The 22,961-nt window shown below is 43.1% G+C and overlaps 1 protein-coding gene across 7 annotated transcripts in view; it reads left to right on the top strand.

The window, feature by feature from the left end:
* The window catches only part of AGPAT3 (1-acylglycerol-3-phosphate O-acyltransferase 3), a 108,019-nt gene that overhangs the window by 57,384 nt on the left and 27,674 nt on the right, over positions 1-22,961 (top strand). For 6 of the 7 annotated variants that reach the window (XM_072847542.1, XM_072847523.1, XM_072847514.1 and 3 more), the window contains one exon: positions 22,707-22,933. The exons of the other annotated variant lie outside the window; for it this stretch is intronic. In XM_072847542.1, coding sequence (XP_072703643.1) covers positions 22,756-22,933 — 178 coding nt within the window. In that variant the 5' untranslated portion in view covers positions 22,707-22,755. The remainder of the gene's footprint in view (positions 1-22,706; positions 22,934-22,961) is intronic. 7 annotated transcript variants of the gene reach the window in all.

Genomic DNA, 22,961 nt, shown 5'->3' on the forward strand with positions numbered 1-22,961 from the left:
TCATGAAAATGGGACATATGTAAGTGACTTTACAGTTTTAATGTTAAAACACAGGAAATGTAGAGCTTAAGGATGTTAACAGCTGTCCGGCTAAATGTTTTTGTACCACATGTGGTAGGTATATACATGAACACAGTGTAGTTTTTAATTAATTCTGCATGTCTTGACTCAATATTGGGGTGTAGCATATGCATCTGATATCAGATCTACTTTTGTGTTGATACAAATACAAATTTGTGTGCATGTTATACATAGGCATAGCATGTACATCTCTTTTGTAATTCTCTTTTTCCCCACCCCGTTTTGTTCGCTCTTAAAATTCTTGACTTGAATCCAGGTCAGATCTGGTTTGCAGGAGAGATTACAATTCTGCACACAGCAGGAATTAACTGGTATTAGGTCAGATCCTCTTCTTCAACAACCTCAAGGCTCAGGAGAAAATTAATGACATCATCTATTTGCTTGTGAAAAGAAAACTCATTCAAACCTCTCTGATTAGATAGGGATGAGACCTAACATGAGTACCTCAGAGTGCTTTTTTGGCTTTGTTGGTTTGGGTTTTTAACTCTTTAGTTTGATGCTTGAAGAAAGCTGACTTTGATAAATATTTTAGTTTATTAATTTTTTAACATAAGTCTGCTCTGTAGGAAGTAACTAGAAAGACTAATTTTTTTTTTTTGTCCTTCTTAAATGTGTTAGTTTGGCTGCTGCAATTCCCTTAGAATATCCTCAGACAGAGCTGGGGTGATTAAGATCAGAGATCACCAGTTCAGCAGGGAATCGACTTTGCATATTGAGAGATTAACCCGGTTTCTGTAATTCCATCTGTGATCTTTTGCTTCTCCTGGATTGGAGCACCCTTATTAGCTTGCTGGACAGGATGTATTTTGGTCACTTTCTGGGCTAAATTTAGTTTGTACTCTCTAAGGAATTTGTCTAAGGAAGCGAAGCATCTTTATTCCTCTGGGATTTGTGTGGCACCCTGCAGGCCTGGGTCTGGCTCCCTTGCTGTGTGTCTGTTGCAAGAACACCACCAACCTCAGAAACGACCTAGGAAGTCCAGCATGCCCCTTCTGCCCCCCCAGAAAAAGAAAAATTAATTTTTTTTTTTTAAAAAAAGCATTGCTCAGCTATGTGAAGGCTGGTGCTCAGGCAGCAATGAAAGATGTGCAAGGGACCACCACAGTAACAGTCTCCTGAAGTTACAGGCAGCTGTACAGGAAATAGTCCAGAGGGCTCACATGAATCTGCCCATCTACATCTCCACACACAGACTTGTTCTGATACCAGGTATGAACACCTCACAAGATATACTGCAGCAATCCAGTGTATAACCCATAGTGCAAAACTAAAGTCCGCAGAAATTATAAGAGAAATTATGAAACATCACAATTTCTTTGGTCAGTCATTAGTGCCTCAGGGAGTTTGTTTGGTTAATGTCTCCCTGCAACCTGAGAGCCTAAAAGAATTGTCCCTTTTCACCAGTCAACAAATCACTTAGCACAGAAATAATGGATTTATCATTCTGTGTGTGTTTGTCATCACTTAACATGTGGGATACACTCATAAGAATCCTCTGCTCTAATTTTTTGTGGTTTTTAATTGACCCATTCCAAGCTACAAAATGTTTGAAACAAATGCCTTCTCCTTCCTCTTTCCCTTGTTGCCAAATCTGCCCTCTAAGTTTCAGCTTCTGGCCACCAAAGGAGCCCAAAATACTAATATGTATTTAGTTTGATTAATTGGTCTACTTTTTATTAGAACTTAAGGTAATTTAGCTCGGTGATCTTACCACGTTCCTAGCCTTGCCTTGTAGCTTGAGTGATGTGTTGAAACACCTGAATGTGCCATGAATGTTTTGATTTCATTAATGCACTTTGAGTTAAGAGCAAAATAATTCAGATGACAAAATTTTGGCTGCTGTTGTATTTTGTACTGCAATAGTTTAGCACTTTTTGAGACAGATTGAGAGAGGGGAGGCCTGTGCTAGACTTGCCATGTATATTCAAGCAGTTTTAATGAGCTGTGTAATTTCTCTGCCCATTTATTTTATTTGCTTATTGACTGTAACTGTGCTTTGCTTTCTCTGTTTCAGGTGTTTGAAGCAATAGTTTAGCACATGATCTCTAATTATGTCTATATTCATCTTCACTTGGATTTTATTAGTATTTCCCATCATTGTATTTTTGGAGTGAATGTATTGTTATTTTGCCTAAAATAACAGACCTGGAGGTTCCCAATTTGTACGTGCTGGAGGGGTGATTTGCGCACAGCGAGGGCAGGTCGTTTCCGTGTTGGTGGGAAGCCCAGTGCCACTGGCCCTGGGGATGGTGAAGCGCTCTAGGAAGTACTGCAATGTAAATGCTCAACTGGTCAAACATGAGCTTTAAGCCCAGCTCCTGTCAAGTTAGTGCTTGGTTTGTGTTTTTCTGCAGAGTAGCACAGCAAAAGACTGCGTGGTGACTGCCTATTAAAATATTGTCTTCTGAGGGAGATAAATAGGCAAAAATGAGTAGCCAGGTCGTCTGTTAGTGTTCCTGCACCAGTTCCCCAGCCCTGAAGGGAGCAGCAGAGCAGATGAAGAGCACCACTCCGCTGGTGGGCCCCGCCGTCCATGCTGGCTGAAGGGGAAAGAGGTGGGGGACTCCTGGGACAAAGATTTAAAAAAAAAAAAAATCTCATCTATATTTATTATATTATTAATGTATCTAAATGCTAGTCCACTTCACTGATGCTTTTCTCAAAATGGCGGGGTAGAGGAGCATTACGTGTTGGCTGGCACATTCTCTGTCAGGCCTGTGGGGTGCAACTGTCTGCATCACCATTAAGGGAGGCTGAGGAAGAACGGGCCTGAGCCTGGTAGAGGAGCAGTTCAGTTTTCCGGGTGCATCTGTACAGATTATCACAAGCGCAACATGATATATTTCTATATAACATCTTTTATCTGTGGACAATATGCCCATAATCTATGGGCTGCTGTGCTTGAAATATCACCACGTTTGTGTAAAAGCCACTGTATGCACTGCTGCTTTATTTAGGCAGCTTAAACTGAAGTGCTGAGAAGATAGGTGTCCTACATTGGCTGGGTAGTTGTCTATGAGATAAGTACCTAGAGATTAAAACAGCCAATGTCTTCCTAATGCACCCGTAGCACCAAACCTTGCAATTTTAAGAGCGTAGAGTATTCAAATAAATCAGGAGTTTGCAGAGAAGTTGAAGCTTTGAGCAGTGTTCTCAATGTGGATTGTGGGGGGTTGTTTGTGTGCTGTGGCTGCTGCTCATGGATCTGCAAACATGGAAATCTTGAATGTCTAAAAACTCATTACCCAAAGAATTTTGTGACCATACCCATGTGCATAAACCATGAGTTTATCCATGCTAACATAGCATTGCTGTGTATTTAAATTTAATGACCTGAAGAGGTTGAGCTTGGCAGATTTTCAGCCTGCTTCACTATGGAAATAAAATTTAGTGTTTTGCTGTTAAAATACATTTATCTGTGTCCCTCTCCTCAGCGATATGTTTTGAACCCATTGAGGGGTTTCCAGCCACGCTTGGCTGGCAGGTGGCAGTGAGGGTGTCTCCAAAATAACTGGAATCCTACAAGTTTCATGGTTGTAGCCAGGGAGAGGAGAAGGGGGCTGCTAAGAGCCTCACCTTAAGGAAATGTTATGACAAAGTAGGGTGTTCTTTGATACTAGGGTCTCTACATGGATGTGAGCTTGTAAAAGTTTCCATCAACACTAAAATACAAGTTTGTAGGGAACCAGGCTTTTAGAACTACTTGCTAAATTCCTTTCTTCAGCAGGCTGCTTTCTAGTGATGAGTAGCTGGCTACTCTAGCTCTTCTCTGCAACCAGAGCAATCATAATGCATGAACTAAATGGAGATTCCTATATATTGGTCAGAGTTGGAGCTTAGGAAAAACATGATGGAGGAAAGACTGGAAGAGCAGCTGTCAACACTGCACAGATTGTTTTTTTTACTCTTGAACACAAACCAAATTGACCTCAGGGACTTTGCTGATCATGCTCCTTGCAGTGGTTGCTCTGCCACAGACCTGTCCGGAGAGGCAGGCACTGTTCCTGATTCACTGAGGATGTGCAACAAACAGTGCAGTTCCCCAGGCACTTGGTCCTGGTGGCTGATTTGGATGTCCTTTGCAAACAAATTATGTCAGACTGTGATATGAAAGAGATGTGACAACACTTTGAAATTTGGAAGATGCAGTGACAGAAACCCATCGTTTTAATGCTAGCTAAGAGATTAAGAGTAGTGAAACAAATGCCCTAAGTAACACTTAAACTTGCATCTGTCTTAAGAAGGATGAACTTGCTTTAAATAAAATCTTAGATTTGCAGAGCTGGTAGAGGAAAAAATGAATCTGTGGCTGAGTTACCTGATAGGGCATGTCTATACTGCAGCTGTGATGTGATTAGCTTTAAAGGAGGGGTGAAATGCTTGTAAGAGTAGCCATGGCAACATAAAGCTCACTGCAGGCTGCAAAAACCACCTGGGAAGTGGAGTGAAAACTCAGGCAGTTTGGACTTTATTATTGCTCAAAGTGCATTGCCTGCCTCCCTGTAGAGTTCACTTGATGACATTTCAAGGAGGAAAGAGGTCTTGCAATGGTTTCCCATGGTCAAATATGAGGTCTCAGCATCCTTTTTTCTATGGAGATTGTAATTGCGGGCTTGTAATTTTACAAGCATTCATTATAAAAATAAAAAAATATATATAGAAGAATATAGTTGGGTGGGATGTCTGGAGCGTGCTGTTTGAGTTTGAGGCAGCTTTCAGCAGGGCTTATTTCAGAAATAGGTTGTGTTGCTCAGGGCTTTGTCCAGTTGGGTTTTGAAAATGTCCAAGGATGGAGTTTCCTCAGCCTCTCTGGACAGCTTCTTCCAGTGCTGAACCACTGTTCGTATGTTGTTAATACAGCTAGCAGTAGTAAAATCAGTGTCATCTTTTAATGTCCGGAAAGAGAGAAAGGAAGCCTTAGTGAGGAGCGGGCTTTGCTGTTAATTCCTTTTGGAAGAAGGTCTGGGAATGTGAAGGGCTGATGTTAGTGAGAAGTTTTTCATCTTCCCAACATCTGTGTTTGGGCTTTTTGAGTTAGACCCTTGTGAACTATCACTGGGGGAGTGTGTGCCCTGGCAGGGCTTGGGCCCCTAATACAGAGAGTACATCTGGATGGCTGTCCTGTACGTGCCCAACATGATGACTGTGGGGTGGATCTGGTACTGTCTCCCTTTGCAGTGGCAGTGTTCGGGTAGTGCAGCCAGACAGATGGTGAACAGGCGAGAGAAGTTGTGTCAGTGGTTGGGTTTTGTGACGTGATGTCCCAAGATGACTTCATACCTATCCAAAATTTTGGGAACTGAGATGCCGCCTTATTAGTCCACGTCCAAAGGTGAGCGATAGGTCACCTTTTCCAGAGGCTGCTTCTTGGGAGAGGCCAGTTCACAATGCAAAGCAAACATCTGAAGTTTGGTGGCCTTGAAACCAAAGGAAACCGAAGTAAACCTGGAAGCAGCCCATGGGTTTTCTTTGTTGGCAGCCTTTTTGCCTGGAAAGGAGAGAATCGAACCATATGCAGGTGTCCACAGTTTGGCCTTGTCTATGGGAAGAGCTGATCTCTCATCCTGCGTGAGGAGCCTGCCAGGGAAATAGATGCTATCAGCAGCTGGGGTCGCTCTCTTTCTCCTGCATGTCCTATAGTCTGAAATACACGTTCATCAGTAATTGTTCAAAGATGATTTCCCCCACATCACTGTCATGCATGTATTCTGTTCAATTTCACACAGTCCAATTTACTTATAAAACTAGAAGCTGAGAGCAGAATTTTGAGATGTGTAGCAAAGATCATAAAGTGCTTGCAGGAACTGTCATCCAGGGAAAGATTGAGGAGGCTAATTGGCTGTGTATATGGGAATAGGTAAAATGACAAAAATGCCATCAGTGTGTAGATATCAAGACTGAATTAACAGAGGAGAGGGAGAAGCTTTGTGGAGAGAACTAACTAGAAATGATAGTATGAAATGTCAGGAAAAAAGGTTGTTCTTATAATATAATAGCCCTTGTTCAAAATTTTTTTTTTAGCAAAACACAACTGAGGAAGTGGCTTGTAATGACAGAAAATTGATGGGAACTTGAGTTCTTGGGAAATTACTGTAAAAATAAAACTTGCAAACCATTAGGATACTATTTTGTATCTTGTGTTCAGAAATAGCATCAAATGCACTTTACTAAATAGATAATCTTTCTACTTGGTACATATATTGCCATGACGAGAATTAAAAACAAAACCTTTGTTGTTCTCGAGAGATCAATAATAGAAGCTACACTTCTGAAAATAGATGTTTACATGGAGAAGGAGACGAGAAGTCAGGGATATTTTAGGTTTACTATCCTCTTGATGTGTCTGAGAAATTTTTGGATTGACCGGTGATTGCTTTGCTCATCCACTGGGAGCGGATCTGGTGGAAGGAAGCTGATGCATGGGGCAGAGCTAAAGAGCTGCATCGGTGTGACACGTGTGTGCATGTGGATGTGGCTGCTTTCCTGCGCCCAGTGAGTTAGGAAACAAATAGCCCAGTTTAGAGTTTTTTTTCTGGCAATTGGTAAGCTCCTTCTGCCTCACTAAATCAAAGTGTCGTAGTGGTGACATTGACTGTGTCTCTGTGGCATGGTTGTAGCTTGCTATCAAATTGATGTCAGAACACCAGATTGTCATTTTACTCTGTGGATTCAGCAAGTAGGGGGAAAAATTAAAGTGAAGAGGATTTCTTTGGACATATAAATAACTCCTGTAGTTGCATGTAGTGAGAGGAGGGAAATAACATACTAAATATACTGGCATGGAGGTGGAGAGTGATGGATGGAAGACTCGTTCATGTGAATTCAAACATAGAGGTTGCAGGAGGGAGCATGGTCTGGTGGTGATCTCTGCTCCCCTGTGCTGCTTTGTTCCTGTACTTCACCTTAGTCTCTCAGCTTTTCAGCTGTCTGCATTTCAAGGCTGCTATCTTCCCCCTCCTCTTAGCTACCTGAGCACTTGCTAATCAGGTTTGGGCATCCTCCCTGCCCTTGGCTCCATAGGGATGCGGGGAAGCTGCCGTTTTGAGGGAGGCTTGTGCTCTCCCTGTGCAGTTCTTGGACTGAACTTACTGTTCACCTCGGTAGTGGCAGTCCCACGTGTCAGGTTTTCTGTTCTGCAGTTGCATGGCTGACTTTGGAAAATGTCCCTCCCTTCAAGGGAGTGAATGTCCACCAAGGGGCAGCTGGGAGCCATGCACTTTTGTCATTGAGGAAACCATACACTGATCTGGAAACGGGCGATGTTTTCCAAATTATGCCTTTGTATACAGTATTTAACCTGTACTACATTAGACCCTTTGCTGTTCTCTGAAGAGTACCTCAACTAGCTCCTAGCTGGCTAGCCTCTGGCCACTTGCTGTCAGCAAACCTCTCTTCAATGAGGGTGGAGGCACTCTGAAATTTTTAGCAATTTAGGAGTTGTACAAATCAGAGCAGGTGCTTCAGGAAGGGGTGCTCCAGCAATTCTTCTGTCAAATTGTAAATCCCTGCATTGAAATATAGAAATACTGAAGTTTCTCACTGAAATAGTTATATTTTAACCTGTTTTTTTAAAACAAACAAAACTTTTTTAACCTGATTAAACATCAGAATTTGGGACCTAATGAGAGACTTAGTTATCAGATACAAAGCAGATGTTAATCTCAAGTTAGAAAGTAGGAGTCAAGGTGATGACAAAACATCTAAGTGTGTTACTCTTTAAATATTTGTTTGTGTTTTCCCCGTAGTGCTCATTTAATGCTTAAAAAGTGCCGCTATCAGCATCCAGACATAAATCTGACCAAATCCTGTTTTATGGTACCAATCATAACTGTAGTAGCTTCAGATTTTTGTATTCGTAAAAATGAATTTTCACCTCTGAAGGCAAACTATCTGGCTTAATAACTTCAGAAAGAATGAGAGGCTTTGGAGGGATATTGAATTACTCTGAAAGTCCACTCTGGACAGTATTCTTCTCACTAAAGAGAGTAGCCACAGCCAGAACATGTTCACTTTAAGAACAGAAGTCTACTGTAAGGGGAAAAAACAAGACATAAGTACCAGGGAAAGTCTGGCCCCATTTAAAATTCAGAGACCTCATTTTCTCACACCTGTTTTTTATTCGGAGATTGCAAGAGGCTCTTTCCTTTTTCAACTCCCAGTCGGGTTTTCAACTTTGAATGAACTAGTCGAAATGAAGAAAATAGTCTCACTACAGTTGCTAGCTCTATCAAAACCAGAAGTAATTAAGGCAGAAAGTCTTTCTTCGCAAGAGGAATTGAAAATGCTTACATTTGAAGGGAAAATGTCAGTATGAGCATTTGCTCCATGGGAAAGGCTGAAAATAATAGAACTGCTAGATACAGAATGTGATTTCCTGGTGGTTAAATCTTGACTTGACCTCCAGTCAGATGGGGGAAAAGTCTTGAGCTCTTCAAAATTATAGAAGTGCCACTTTTTTCAGCTATATTGAGAACTCACTGAGACAACTTGTAGCTTCATCTATTTCTGTGGTTAATTACATGTTTGTAATAGATTATATAGTAAGTTTTTGTCTCAGTCTTTCATAATTTTAAGCAACTGGAGTGTGCTTAATTTTTAAAATATTATTATTATTTTAAAATCAAACTGAAAACCTGGCTTGTATTTCTGTCTCACAATATGTACGTATGTTCTGCTTTTGCCTACCTTCACATAAACCAGAGGGGGAGTTTGTAGGGCTGGGGCTGGCTCAGGTGCAAGGCAGGCTTCTGCACTTTGGCCCCTGCTCTCCGAGCCCTTCCTGGCCTGTTGCAGCTGTGAGAGCTGTGTCAGCACCCAGGATGGACGGTGCAACAGTGCACCCCAATATTCAAGGTGTTTGTGAAGCAGTAATGGTAACCTGGAGAGAGAAGAAAAGTAGGCAAAACCGAAGATCTATCACAGATACATTTTCTATAGCCTTTGTGAAGTTAAATGCAAGGTGAGAATCAGTTCCAAGCCAGTCAGGAGCTGGGAGGAATTACTTTTTGTCTGTCCTTTTTGGAAAGAGTATATCTAAACTGTTCATTTTAACTTTCCTATTACTTTGTATTTGATAATCTATGTCTTGGCTCAACAGGAGAAATTCAATTGGCATCAATTACTTCTGTGGAGAGGGAAGAAACTTGATATTCTTGCCACATTGCTTGAAAAAAGGAGGATTTATGCTTCTGTCAAAATGCAAATTTTATCACAGATCTGTGGGATCACAGATACTCTGTAGCAACTGCATAGGTGTGTAAACTGCAGTGGGATGGAATAAATAATGAGCTGATTTGAGAAGAGCATTGGTTATGGCCACCCCAGCCTTTTGACATTACTTGTAAATCGTGGAGTCTCCTGGCTTCCACTTCCCACCTTTTCTCTGATTATAATGCTGATTTTCTACGGACCATTTCTTTCCAAATACTAATATAACTACTGGGTTAAAGTGAAATTCTGTCAGGCCTACAACTGCTATCCTGGAAATTGCTGGTATGTCCTGTGCATGTTACATATATCATTTGATATATATATAAAATTATATAAGTTATTTTTATATATTTATATGTGATCATATGTATTATATATACATAAAAATATAAATTATATATATATAAGCAAAGTTATTTTTAAAACCATGCCTATGTGGAATATTGCCCTACTGTACTGAGACCTGCTGGTAGCTGAGGAGCGTTGTTTGGGGGTGTCAGTATGGTGCTAACCCACCAAATCTACAAGACCTCCAGAGCATCCACAGCATGAGCTGTAAAACTGGCTAAAACAGGTCATCCCCTCTATCCCCCTCCTTCCAGGGAGAAGCATGTTGCTTCCTGCTCCCCTGCCCAGAGGTCTGGGGTCCTCTGTCATGGGGAAGATGGAGATTTTCCAGCCCTGGCCGCAGGAGTGGTCATGTGTGTTTTCAGTCACTTAATCCTGCTGCTGCATAGTGGAGAAGTATTTTATATCCTTTCATTTCTGTGAGAGAGGGAGGTCTCAGCTCCTCCTGAGACTTAAGGAAGGGGCGGGGGGGGGGGGGTATTAGAGCAGATCTCTGTGGATAGTTGTGGGCTGTTGCCTCACTCTGTCCACCCCCCACTTTGGCCAGCTGAGGCCCAGAAACCTTAAAGCCACATCAGTGTGATGCTACACACGAACTGATACAGTCACAGCTTAGACAGCAGCAGAGAGCATGAGCAGCACAAGCAAGCAGGCAATTGACAGGTGCCTGTGGGGATGTGCTTTACATCTGCAACATCCTAAAGCTGTATGCTGTCATTAAGGAGAAGATTTCCCATGCCTGCAGTGTAACTTTGGGAGTAAGTCAGAAGCATGCAGATACTGTGGTTATTAGAGGTTTGTTGGCTTATTTTCCATTACGAGCATTCAGAACTGCTTAAATGTCTTGTGGTGCTGCTGGCAATTTTGTTCATTGCAAGTGCAATGGTTAAATGATGTGTGAGCTGCTGCCGGGCTATGCAGTGGCCTTCATCTAGCTGTTGGCTCTCACGAGTATCCATTCCCTTGCGTATAGGTGTAAAGAGATGCATAGTGTTTACCAGAGGTGCCACTGAAGTCCTTTCTTAGGTATCACTGAAGGGTGTACCTGGCTGGGAACAGAAAGGGAGCATTTAGCACCAAGAGCATCCCAGTACTGCTTGGCAGGTATTGCATCCCAGTATTGCCCATCATCTGCCACACTTGAAATTGGGCAGGACACCCTGCTGTTGCACTCAGAGTGAGATTGCAGAGAACAGTTAGCAGGACAGAAAATATTTGGCTGTCCTGTAGAGAACTGGAGCGGACCTGTTAGACCTGCTGGAGTGTGCAGAGGTCCCCAAGAGCTTCTCCCAGCCTGTGCAAGGAGAAAAACCTATGCTTTTGTTCTCAGAGCCTGTGCAAGCTGGAAACTTGACAACATTTTTCAGAATTTGCAGTTGACATACAAACTCAATACCAGATGGACAGGCAATGCCTGTAACGCTGTGCACAATGGTTGAATGGCATAAATCCACCGTGGCACACAGTGGGGCTCTTGCACAGGCCCGGGAAGTTGCCAGCATGCGTAACAAGAAGAGAGTATAACATGAGGGAAGGAATAGGGAACTGGGGAGCTAGCAAGGATTAGCATCCTACTTCTCCCTTGAAGGAATTTTATCTAAAATGGCAAAAGGGGGAGAATATCTGCACCCAAACAAACAAAAAGGGCTGGGGGAGGTTTAAAAGCTCCCAAGAGAAGGACCAAGACTGGCAGAAGGTGTTTGACAGCCATTTCTGAGTGAATCACACTTAACTGTCTGTCTGGAGCTACAAGGAATTGGCAAAACTGGATAATTGTTCCTATTTATTTCTTAATATATACAGAATATGACTGTTCTAGCTCGTGCGTTTCAGTGTAAAATGTCTTGCTGTGGGCTGGTATTTTCCCCTGGTTTTATCCCTTTTTCTTTTAAATTGCAGTCTTGCTTATCTTCTCCCCTTCTGTGTAAGAGCCAAGTCTGTTCCTGCTGTGTCTTGCTGTGCCAAGAGGCTGGTGCGAACATGGCTCCCCCTTGCCCTGGGTTGATGGCTCACGTCTGCGTGGCTGCAGCAGGGAGGTTGACTGCTGTAGTGCTGCAAAGAAAGGCAAACACACAGCCCTGCATAGCCCCCAGGAAGAGCAGTCAGCACTGGTGTTGGGTGTGGGACCCCCGTTGCGCTCTTGGGTTACTAGCACCCTTTAATGGGGAAGCTGGTGCATTAAAATATGCATATTAACTTGCAGTTTAGCTTAGCTCTGCTGCAGTAAGGCTTACTGAAGTGCAACTTCTTTTTGGTTCAGGTGACCAGAATTGTAAAGCTCTTATTTTTTGCCCCAAACAGTTTAATTTTCCCCTTTCCATTAAAGGTGAAACCAGGAGTAATGTGTGTCTACCTGCCTTTGGTTTTCAAAATGAGGCTAATTGTATGCCATGTAGGTCAAGATAAGTTATGTGTGTGGGTTTTTTTCTCTTGATAGCAAGCAGGTCAAAGAAGGAACTTGTGTTCAAATGCTTGGAGTCTGGTAAGCCTTTGTAATTAGTAATATTCAAGTTTAGGGCAAGGTTTATCAAAGTTGAGTTCTACAAGGGCTCTCCCAAGTATCTGTAAATACGCATATACCCACAAAACCCATCTGTATCTGTGAGAAATGAGGCAAACTTGCAGAACTTGCAAATTATTATCTAATCTAAATTTAATATGCAATTAAGGTTTTATAATTATAGCTTTAGGAAAAATTAACTTTACATGTTGTTCATACTGAAGCAAAAGTGCCAGACTGCAGACCAAAGGATGACAAATGGCATTCGTGCATACAGGGGAGAAACAGCACACAAACACCTACAAGCAGTTGTAAATGACATACTATAATAGAAACTATCCTGAGTTTGCTAAACCATAAGGCAACGTTTGTCTTCCTGAAGTAAAAACAAGTTACATGCATGTACAACCAGGTTTTGAAATAGTGGGACTCTGTCACTGGAAAGCTCAACGGAGAATCCTGCGGTGTCTTGCAAGTACAATGAGGCTGTTCTATGGAAAAACTGATGTCAGCCTAGTTCAGTGATATTCAGCCCTGACATAGAAATTGTCTGGGCTAGTATTACCTGGTGAACTCACAACAGAATCTCTCTGGTTTCCCTGTTGTGAGCAGAAAACCCTTATGAAAATACCATTGTTCTCTTAATTGATAGAGATGCTTGTAGTGAGGGAGGTTTCTCAAGCAGTTCCGCTTCCTTGCCTTGGTTGCCTTGCAGCCGGCAGATTTCTGAGGAAGTCAGGATTCATACTGGTTATCTGATCCATTTGTTTAAATAGATGCCAAGTTAACTGAGTGTGTATGCTGAGGAGAAATTGAATTTATGCACGCTTGCCCTCTTTTTTTTTTTGTATGTGCAGAGTATGATAAAAGGAAATGGTTGAAATTAAATTTGGAATATAGCCATTTTAATATTGTGTTTTCAGCTGTAATATTGTAGCAACAAGTTAGAAAAATATAATTTCATCTCTAGGAGAAGCATAAGCACAGTGCTCTCCGCAGCTGGCAAGGAGGCTTAATCATGTCAGTAACACTTCATTTAGGGCACAGAAGCGGGAAAACTGCCCCTCAAGTGCAGTGATATGTAGTATCAAGAGCTGTTTTCAGCTACTTCATACAGATACAGATGTTTTCAAACACTACTTCTGGTTCCATTGAGTTGTTTGAATGTTTTTCTTTGCTTTGTTTTATATATTCTGTGGTCTTCTATCTACAAAATACAAGTTAAACAACTGGTTACCTTGATTTATTTATATTTTTTTTAGAGCAACCCATATCTTGATAGGACGCTGCCCCACATTTTAAAAGCAGGAAAGAGCAGGGGGGTTGAAGTCCCGGTAGGGTGTGGACCTCTTATCAATGTTCTTCATAGGCCGGGGTGGGGTGTTGCTGTGGCAGGACGTGCTCTGAGCGCATAAAGGCCTCCCTACAGTGGGGCCATGCCCTAACACGGCGTTCATGGGGTGAAGGGATGACTTTCTGTGCTCACTCCCCAATGAGGCTTGCTGGTATGTGTAAACTATTCCTGCATGCATTTTATTAGAATCATAGAATAGTTTGGGTTGGAAGGGACCTTTAAAGGCCATCTAGTCCAACCCCCCTGCAATGAGCAGGGACATCTTCAGCTAGATCAGGTTGCTCAGAGCCCCGTCCAGCCTGACCCTGAACGTTTCCAGGGATGGGGCATCTACCACCTCCTGGGGCAACCTGTTCCAGTGTTTTACCACCCTCATCGTAAAAAATTTTCTTCCTTATATCTAGTCTGAATCTACCCTCTTTTAGTTTAAAACCATTACCCCTTGTCCTATCACTACAGGCCCTATTAAAAAAGTCTGCCCCCATCTTTGTTATAAGCCCCCTTTAAGGACTGAAAGGCCACAATAAGGTCTCCCTGGAGCCTTCTCTTCTCCGGGCTGAACAACCCCAACTCTCTCAGCCTGTCCTCACAGGAGAAGTGTTCCAGCCCTCTGATCATCTTTATGGCCCTCCTCTGGACCTGCTCCAACAGCTCCATGTCTTTCCTGTGCTGAGGACCCCAGAGCTGCACGCAGTACTCCAGGTGGGGTCTCACCAGAGCAGAGTAGAGGGGCAGAATCACCTCCCTTGACCTGCTGGCCACACTTCTTTTGATGCAGCCCAGGATACGGTTGGCCTCCTGGGCTGCAAGTGCACATTGCTGGCTCATGTCCAGCTTTTCATCCACGAGTACCCCCAAGTCCTTCTCCTCAGGGCTGCTGTCAATCCCTTCATCCCCCAGCCTGTATTGATACTGGGGGTTGCCCTGACCCATGTGCAGGGCCTTGCACTTGGCCTTGTTGAATCTCATGAGGTTCACATGGGCCCACTTCTCCAGCTTGTCCAGGTCCCTTTGGATGGCATCCTGTCCTTCAGGTGTGCCAACTGCACCACTCAGCTTGGTGTCGTCAGCAAACTTGCTGAGGGTGCACTCGACCCCACTGTCTATGTCATTGATGAAGGTATTAAACAGTACTGGTCCCAATACGGACCCCTGAGGGGCACCAGTTGTCACTGATCTCCATCTGGACATTGAGCCGTTGACCACCACCCTCTGGATGCGACCATCCAACCAATTCCTCATCAACTGAACAGTCCACCCATCAAATCCATATTTAGAGAGAAGGACATTGTGGGGGACCATGTCAAAGGCCTTACAGAAGTCCAGATAAATGACACCCATAGCGCTTCCCTCATCCACTGATGTAGTCACTCCATCATAGAAGGCTGTTAGGTTGGTCAGGCAGGACTTGCCCTTGGTAAAGCCATGCTAGCTGTCTCAAATCACCTCCCTGTCCTCCCTGTGCCTTAACATAGCTTCTAGGAGGATCTGTTCCATGATCTTCCCAGGCACAGAGGTGAGGCTGACAGGTTGGTAGTTCCCAGGGTCATTCTTTCTTCCCTTTTTAAAGATGGGCACAATGTTTCCCTTTTTCCAGTCACCAGGGACTTCACCTGACTGCCATGACTTTTCAAATATCATGTAGAGTGGCTTGGCAGCCACATCAGCCAGTTCCCTCAGGACTCTGGGATGCATCTCATCAGGTTGCATGGACTTATGTGTGTTCAGGTTCCTCAGGTGGTCACAAACCTGAGCTTCTCTTACAGTGGGAGGGACTTTGTTTCCCTAGTCCCTGTCTTGCAGTCCATCCACTTGAGAGGTGTGGAAAGATAGGCTGCCAGTGGAGACTGAGGGCAAAGAAGTTGCGTACCTCGGCCTTCTCCTCATCTATTGTTACCAGTTTGCTAGTCTTGCTCCTTGAGGGGGGTACGCTTTCTTTGACCTTTTCTGGCTGACATACCTGTAGAAGCCCTTCTTATGACTCTTTGCATCCCTTGCCAAGTTTGGCTCCAGCTGCGCCTTGGCCTTCCTGACCCCATCCCTACACAACTGGGCAGTGTCCCTATACTCTTCCCAGGATACGTATCCCTGCTTCCACTGCCTGTGCATTTCCTTCTTGCCCTTTAGTTTGACCGGCACATCTCGACTCATCCATGCTGGTCTCTTGCCTTCCTTTCCTGATTTCTTACACCTGGGGATCGAGAGCTCTTGCGCTCTATGGAAAGCATCCTTAAAGATCTGCCAGCTCTGTTCTGCTCCCTTGTCCCTGAGGGCAGTTTCCCAGAGGGTCCTATTCACTAACTCCTTCAAGAGCTGGAATTTTGCTTTCCTGAAGTTCAGGGTCCTGACTTTACTCTTTGCCTGACCCATATCCCTAAGGACTGCGAACTTCACCAGTATGATCACTGCAGCCCAGGCTGCCTCCAGTCTTGACGTCACTGATTAGCTCACTTGCAGTGGTGACCGTCAGGTCCAGTATTGCATCCCCTCAGGGAGGGCTGTCTATTACTTGGCTTAAGAAGTTATCCTTAAAGCATTCTGGGAGTCTCCTGGATTGCCTATAGCAATATATTGCCTATAGCAATGCCTGTTTTGCAACCTACTCTCTCCTAAAGTTCAATTGGTAAACTTACAGTCTTGTAATAATAAAACTAAAGATTTAGAGAGTGGAGGAGGCGTGAACAGGGACTAGTGTTTCTGTTAAGGATGTGTGCTCCTCACATGGTTGTCATTGTTCTGAGTGACCATCATATCATGCCTGGAGTTAACGCCTACACTTTACGTATGCAGAAGCAAATGAAATAACTTCTTCAGGACCTCTCATTCTGCATGGCTATTAAATGATGATGAATGTCAGAGCAATGTGCACAGCTTTTTTTTTTTTTTTAAACCTTGAAGTACCGGCATCTCACTAAGATGACAAGTTAAGCAAAAGGCTTTCTATTTGATGGAAATAGACTAGTCTTATCAAAAATCTCAACAGATACTGAGCCAAACCTACTGACACTAGTGGAAATTTCTATGTTTTTGATGGACTTTAGATCAAGACCAAAATAATTAATATATTTCAGACAGATAGTGGCAATAATATTTCACTCTTGACCTTTTCTAGAAACTGGCTGTAGTGCTGTTTCAAAGCCAAGATTGACAAAATTTCAAGGAATAAGTTCTCATCTCATCTAATTTCGTGATGGTAACTCAGTAACATTTTTTCTTTTTTGAGATCATATTCCTAGTTCTCACAACTCAGAAACAAATTTGCATCTTTGTGACCTAAGCTTGGCTTACGGTCCTCTTCCATACACTTCAATTTTAGAAATTCATGACAAGCAGGATTTTTAATGAACTCTGAATCAGCCTTGCATTTCACTGAGGGATGTGCAGGGAATTAGACCTATATTGTGTGAGAAACTAAGATAATCTTCCTGTCATACTTAAGTTTAAAAGGCTAGGTCTGTAGTAGACAGTTTGTAATGCTGTGTGGGATGTGATTGAATAGTTGTCTATTTTTACAGCATATCTGGAGAATCCTTAGTACAGACTGTTCAAATGGATACCCAAACTTGTTATACCTTATTTCCTTTCATTTGCTTATTAGCTATACTGACTCACTGCTGTTGATCTAAGCTATGTTTTCTAGTCTACTTAGACAGCTGTAGTTGCCAGTGGTTCTTGTAAAACTGTCTTTCTAAAATAAATCAGGCCTGAGTGTAGACTGCTTTGTGGTGCCATGGCAGAGCGGGCAGGAGCCTCATGTTGCTTTTCTGAAGTCTGGGGCAAAGCCCTGCATAAATGTCCGTTGGTTTTGTATGGCTTCTGCATCACGTGGGTCGGGCTCCCAAGTTCCTCATCCCAGAAGGAGATGCGGTACAGTGCAGGAGGTGGAAGACCATCAGTTACCTACTTTCTTCCTGAATATTTTCCTGTATCAGGGGTATTTGCTACGAATATATCATTACAGTTTGAAAAGCTGGATAGCCACTCCACTTTTGTCTTTTTAGCTAGAAAAGTATTGCGTATTCTGCAAGGAAAAATTATTTCATAGAGTTAACTGAGGTAATTACTTCTAAGCATTGACTGCAACTCATAAGATGATTAACATATTTTTGTGTGGTATGTCCCAGAAATGTCCAGGAAAACAATCTGCTGCCCCTGTGGCAATGTACTTCTGAGGGATGCTAGAATGACCAGACTGGGACCTGTACTTTTATTTATCGACCAAACAGGTATAGGCAGTGGCATTGAAAGCTTTCCCTCATGTCTCTGCCTCGACTTTTGGGTAGCTGGTTAATATTCTTGGGTTTTCTGATCTTGTAAGGGGAGGTGAGGGAAAAGACGCTTATGCTAGTGATTTTAATAGGTGCTTTTAAAAGAGAAGTAGCCTGAGTTGGGTCATCAGAGAAATCTGGAGGGTAGAAACTACACTGAGAGAAGAGATGTTTTCTTCAGCTCTTGGTTGCTGATGTTTGTACCTGTCCTCCTCATACACATGAAGCAGCTCATGGAACAGATAGTTCTCACTTTGAATAAAAAAATAGGTTTTAATTTTCCTTGTGTGTTTTCGATGAGCAGAAATCTGAAAAATGGTGAGGAAACTCTTGATGAGACATGGCCAACAAAATGCCTTTTTGTACTGCTTCTGACTTGCAACATGATTAGACTTTCTTCATAGGCAGGGTCTGCCAAGTTTATACAGACATCAAGGAGGCTTACGAAGCTCAGTCTGAAAAATACCGTATTTTAAAATATGATGGGAAAAGGTAGAATTCAGTATTATAAGAGTTTCACTCAATTCCTCAACTAGCAAAAATGTTATGAGGTAGGTAAAATACCAGAATTCAGGGTGGGGGCAACACATTCAGAGTAAGAGATGTCTGTAATTAGTTTCATAAGTGGAGATAAATATGGTACAGTAGAGCGGAAGCAGCTGGAAAATGGCAGCAGAGCATGCTCAGAAAAACTGAAGGCAAAAGGCTAGAGATTAAGGACTGGCTGCTGCAGGTTTTGTTGTTGTCAAACACATTAATTCTCACTGGGTTGGAATATTAGAATCAGTGGACCAATTTCTAATTTCATGCTCATATTCATGCATACCTTATGAACTTCAGAGGAATTGTACACACCAGACAGCAATAAATTAATTATTTCCAGTTCAAACTCCAGTTTTTACTATATTATAGAATGATTAATGGCTTAATTTTTAATTTTGAGTTCATAAATAACTACATATTTCATGAAATGGCTGTAATGTGCTTAGTGCGTGTTGTGCATCTGTTTTTTTTAACCTGATTTCTTAATGAAATGAGGCTGATGCAATCACAATGTCTTTGTCATTCTTCCTCCTAATGGCTTTTGAACTTGGTGGCACGTTTCAGTGGCATTTAACAGAGGTAGAAGTCTCGAAGCAGTTTAATCGTTAGGGCTTTCATGAATGTAGAAAGCTGGGTAAGGGAAAAAGATTGTATTATTCCTTCTACTGAGAGGCACATAGTATCTTTTAGATACTGGTGAATCCATGTGAACGTGGAGCCTCAAGACGCAGCTCTGTACCCAAGAAAGCTGTAGGACATCTGCCTCCTTGCCTTTTACTTGAGAGGTATATAAATAAGGGAGGGAGCTCAGAAGGATGCAAAGCATTTAAGAACTTTCTCATCAGAGAAGATAAAGATCAACACTATGGGGAGCGGCCTCTGACTTCATGAAAGTCAAACGACCCTGCAGGATAAGGCACTAAAAGGCAATGAAAGTGTGCCATTTGGTTTGAGCTGGGCTTTACACTAGTAAAGCATGGCTGTGAAAAGCAGGCATTCAGCAAGGACGTGAAAGCAGGGAGAGTGCTAAAGTTGCCAGCAGCTCTCAGTGCGGCTGCACAGGAGGAAACGGGGGTTTTGTGGTGAAAGGTTGATGTTGTGAAGTTATAAAGTGCTTTAGGAAAAGAAGGGAGAAAAAAAGATTTTTACCAGCAGGTCTTTGAATATGCACATGATATGGGTATACTTTAAAAAAAGAAAATATGAATAGTGCTGAGACTTGCTGTCTTAAGCTAGGGCAGATGTTTACTTCCTAGACACTTCACTGACCTTAATAGACATGTCAGATGCAGAAGTGTTGCTTCTCCTCATTCCAGCAAATACTGATTTCCCCATCCTCTCCCCAGCCTGACCGTGGGATTCAACAAAACAGCTGCTGACCACCCTTTGCCTGTTGGTCGGTCCCTGAATTGCCTGGCTGTCCCACATGGGCAGGAATGCAGAAAAGTAAAGAATTCCTGGGTTAAGATTAACTTCTAATTATCTTAAAAGTCAAATACAATTAAGTGAGGGATTGGCAAAAGGAACGCTGGCAGGTTCTGTATCCAGCATTCAAACTGGAAGGATCAGACAACAAGGCTAACCCATTTTTTCAGTTGATCCCTGTCCATTTTAAGAGGAAATGCAAGTAAACCAGCCGTGCTTTGTGGAGCAGTTGGGCACACCCTGTCCTCGAAAGGTGCCAGAGGGGAACCAGCTATGCTTTGGCTGCTGTTCTCTTTACCCTGTAGCAATACTGGTAAGACTTGCAGTCCCCAGCTGCACAGGGGTGCCGTGAGCCCAGGTGCATGAGTCAGCTGTGCTGTGTTGCCAGCCAGAGCCATGCAGCTCTGGAGTCCCACCAGAGCAAGACCGGTACCCAGCGTGTGGGGCCGAGCCTCGGCATACGAGTGATTAAATCCTGTTTTCCATGCATAATGAAGCCAGAGAAGCAACATGCTGCCATGTCTCCAGCTTTCTGTCTGGTAAAAAGGGATGTGTCCTTTTGGGGCTGTAATACAGCAATGTACTTAATGTAAGGGACAAATACCACAGTGCTCCAGACTTTGCTCAAAGCAAAGAGGCTGTGGAAGTGGAGCCAAACCATTTTATTTGAGGATAATACTTGACATTTCTACTCTTCCTCGTGCTGTTTGTATGTGCTTTGGGCCTTGTCTGGAAGGGGCCAGGCTGTGCATTGAAAGGCAGTAAGTGCTGGTCTGGTGACTATGATAGACACGGTCATCAGCAAAGCTGCTTCCACATGGCTGTACAGAAGCCAAGCAGGGATTCACAAAATAGGGGGGGGGGGGGAGGGGGGCAGGGAGGGAGATTGTTCTTTTCTGGTTTGTTTGAACTGGTTTTTGAGAGAAACCAGATGAAGAGAATCTGATCTTGGAAGTGAAGAACTTGGTGTTTAATGTTTGGTGGTACTTAATACAATGACTTGAAGAACGTGCCAGTGGAAAAGATAAATGAGCCCATTTCTGTGTTAGGGAGTCAAACGCCAAATACCATGGCTACCTCCCATACAGTACGTGTGAACGCTGGTGCAGTGTTTCGGCTGTATGAGACAACTGTACCCTGCAACCCTTTGGGGAGAGGAAGGAGGGCTTCACTTGTTTCTTTTTAAACACAAGTCTCTGCTTCTTAACAGCTGTTCTTAAAGTAATTTATTAGTGCAAGAAAAGTTTCTTCCATTCTTACAGGAAAACATTGGGAGAATTTAGTTTATTCATTATAAGCTTCAATATCAGTTTATTCAACTTGCTTTGCTTTCTGTGGTAGGCACAATAGTGGCTCTATTGAAAGAGACTTTTTTTTTTTTCCTCTGTAATGTGCTTCTGAAGTGGGTAGGTTACTAATGATGCAAATAGATTTTAATTGTGCAAAAGCTAGACACTCTGTGCCTTGAAAGGCAGTACCTGATTTGTAGAAGAGATGGTAGAAAACAAGCTTTCACAAGTAAAATTGCTGTTGAGTTTTATAAATAGCACCATACTGTAAGCAGGTGGCAAGTGAAAACGGTTTGGTTCCTCACAGCTGGCAGGTACTTTATTTTCAGGCATCGGGAACTTCTGCATCACCTTTGGATGCTTGACTTGTCAAAAGTATTTGTTACCATCTACTGGTTGGTCTGGTCATTTGCAACACTTGTAGAAGCTGAGCATAAATACTGTCAGCAAACTTTGGCTGTGGCAGAAAATCAAGGTCACGCTTTTATTTTGGGGGTGAGACGTTGAGGCTGTGGTTTGACAGCCTGGTTGGCCTAGTTGTGGGGCTTCTAGTACCCAATGGGTCATAAAGGACAGTGCCAGGTAACGCAGGGTTTGGAATAATCTCAGTCTGGTGGCTTGGTAAATACTTTTTACTGGGTTAAATTTGTACTGGCAGGATTCTTATTGGATCAGACTTGTCTGTCTAAGCTACTCTGACTTTCTACTGGTTCAGACATTGCCTGTCTTTCTGCACCTGGTATAAATGTGGCACGTGCTCAGAGTTAAGCGCTCTGGATAATTCAGTGGAATCAAGATTCTGCACCAAAGCACTTTCCAGGTCAAGTTTGTACTGCTACATAGCCTAAGATTTTTCTATTATTTTACTTTTTTCCCCCACTGAGTTCCATATTTGATCATGGAGCTGCGGCTTGACAAAGTAAGAAGTTATTAAACTTGTTCCAGCATGGGTTTTGGATGTGGGAATACCTCATTTCCATTTCTGTGCCTTAGTGTTTGCCACACTGATGCTCTGTGTGACCAGCCCTGCTCTTTTCATCCCAAAATTTGTTGCAGGATGAAGAGCCCGCTCCCCAGATGTACTGCTGTACTCTTCTAGTCAAAGCAAACACATAACAAAGTCTCTGTAGCCCCCGGCAGCCCTTGCTCAGAGCTTGCTCGGGAGAAGTGTGTACAGAGTGGTGGCTTTGAAGGCAGGCCAGGAAGGCATCGGTTCGTTTACGTAGCTCCAGAGGCTCAGTACGCCATTTCTTGGGTGTGGGGGGCTGAGGCTCCCATTGCAGTTCGGGGACAGCAACCCCTGAAGGTACAGCAGTCATGGTGCAGCTTGTTTGCCGATCAGGGCTTGACTGCTTCACTGTGAGTGCAGGGGTCTGTGTTCCCCCAGCATGAAGTCCAATTATATGATCTTTGTTTGAAGAGAGATGTGAGATTCATCTTCAGCAAACAATAATCTTCTTGGTGGGCTGTAAATTGCAAATAATGATTCTTTTCTATTTTTGGAAGCGATTTGCACCATCAACAGTTTATTGTGTGAAGGCCTGAATGAGGCAGGCTTGGAGAGCAGAGTGTTTATTGGGTTGGGTTCCTGTTGCTGAAGTGGCATGGACTGTTTCAGGGCTCCCACTTTGCCCTTCTTCGGGGCTTGTAAATCCAGTCTTCATTTGATTCTTTTCTTTCTCTTTCAGGACAATTATTCTGAGTGACGGCCCTTGCACGCGCTTCTGAGTGGTTATCATGGGCTTCATTGCCTTTCTGAAGACCCAGTTCATAGTTCACCTCCTCATTGGGTTTGTCTTTGTTGTGAGTGGACTGATCATTAACTTCATTCAACTATGCACACTAGTCCTCTGGCCCATAAACAAGCAGTTTTATCGCCGAGTAAACTGTCGCCTTGCCTATTCACTTTGGAGCCGTGAGTATGCTTGAAGGGGATGTGAGGG

Source organism: Ciconia boyciana, chromosome 1, assembly GCF_034638445.1.
Source record: "Ciconia boyciana chromosome 1, ASM3463844v1, whole genome shotgun sequence".
NCBI classification, from domain to species: Eukaryota; Metazoa; Chordata; class Aves; order Ciconiiformes; family Ciconiidae; genus Ciconia; species Ciconia boyciana.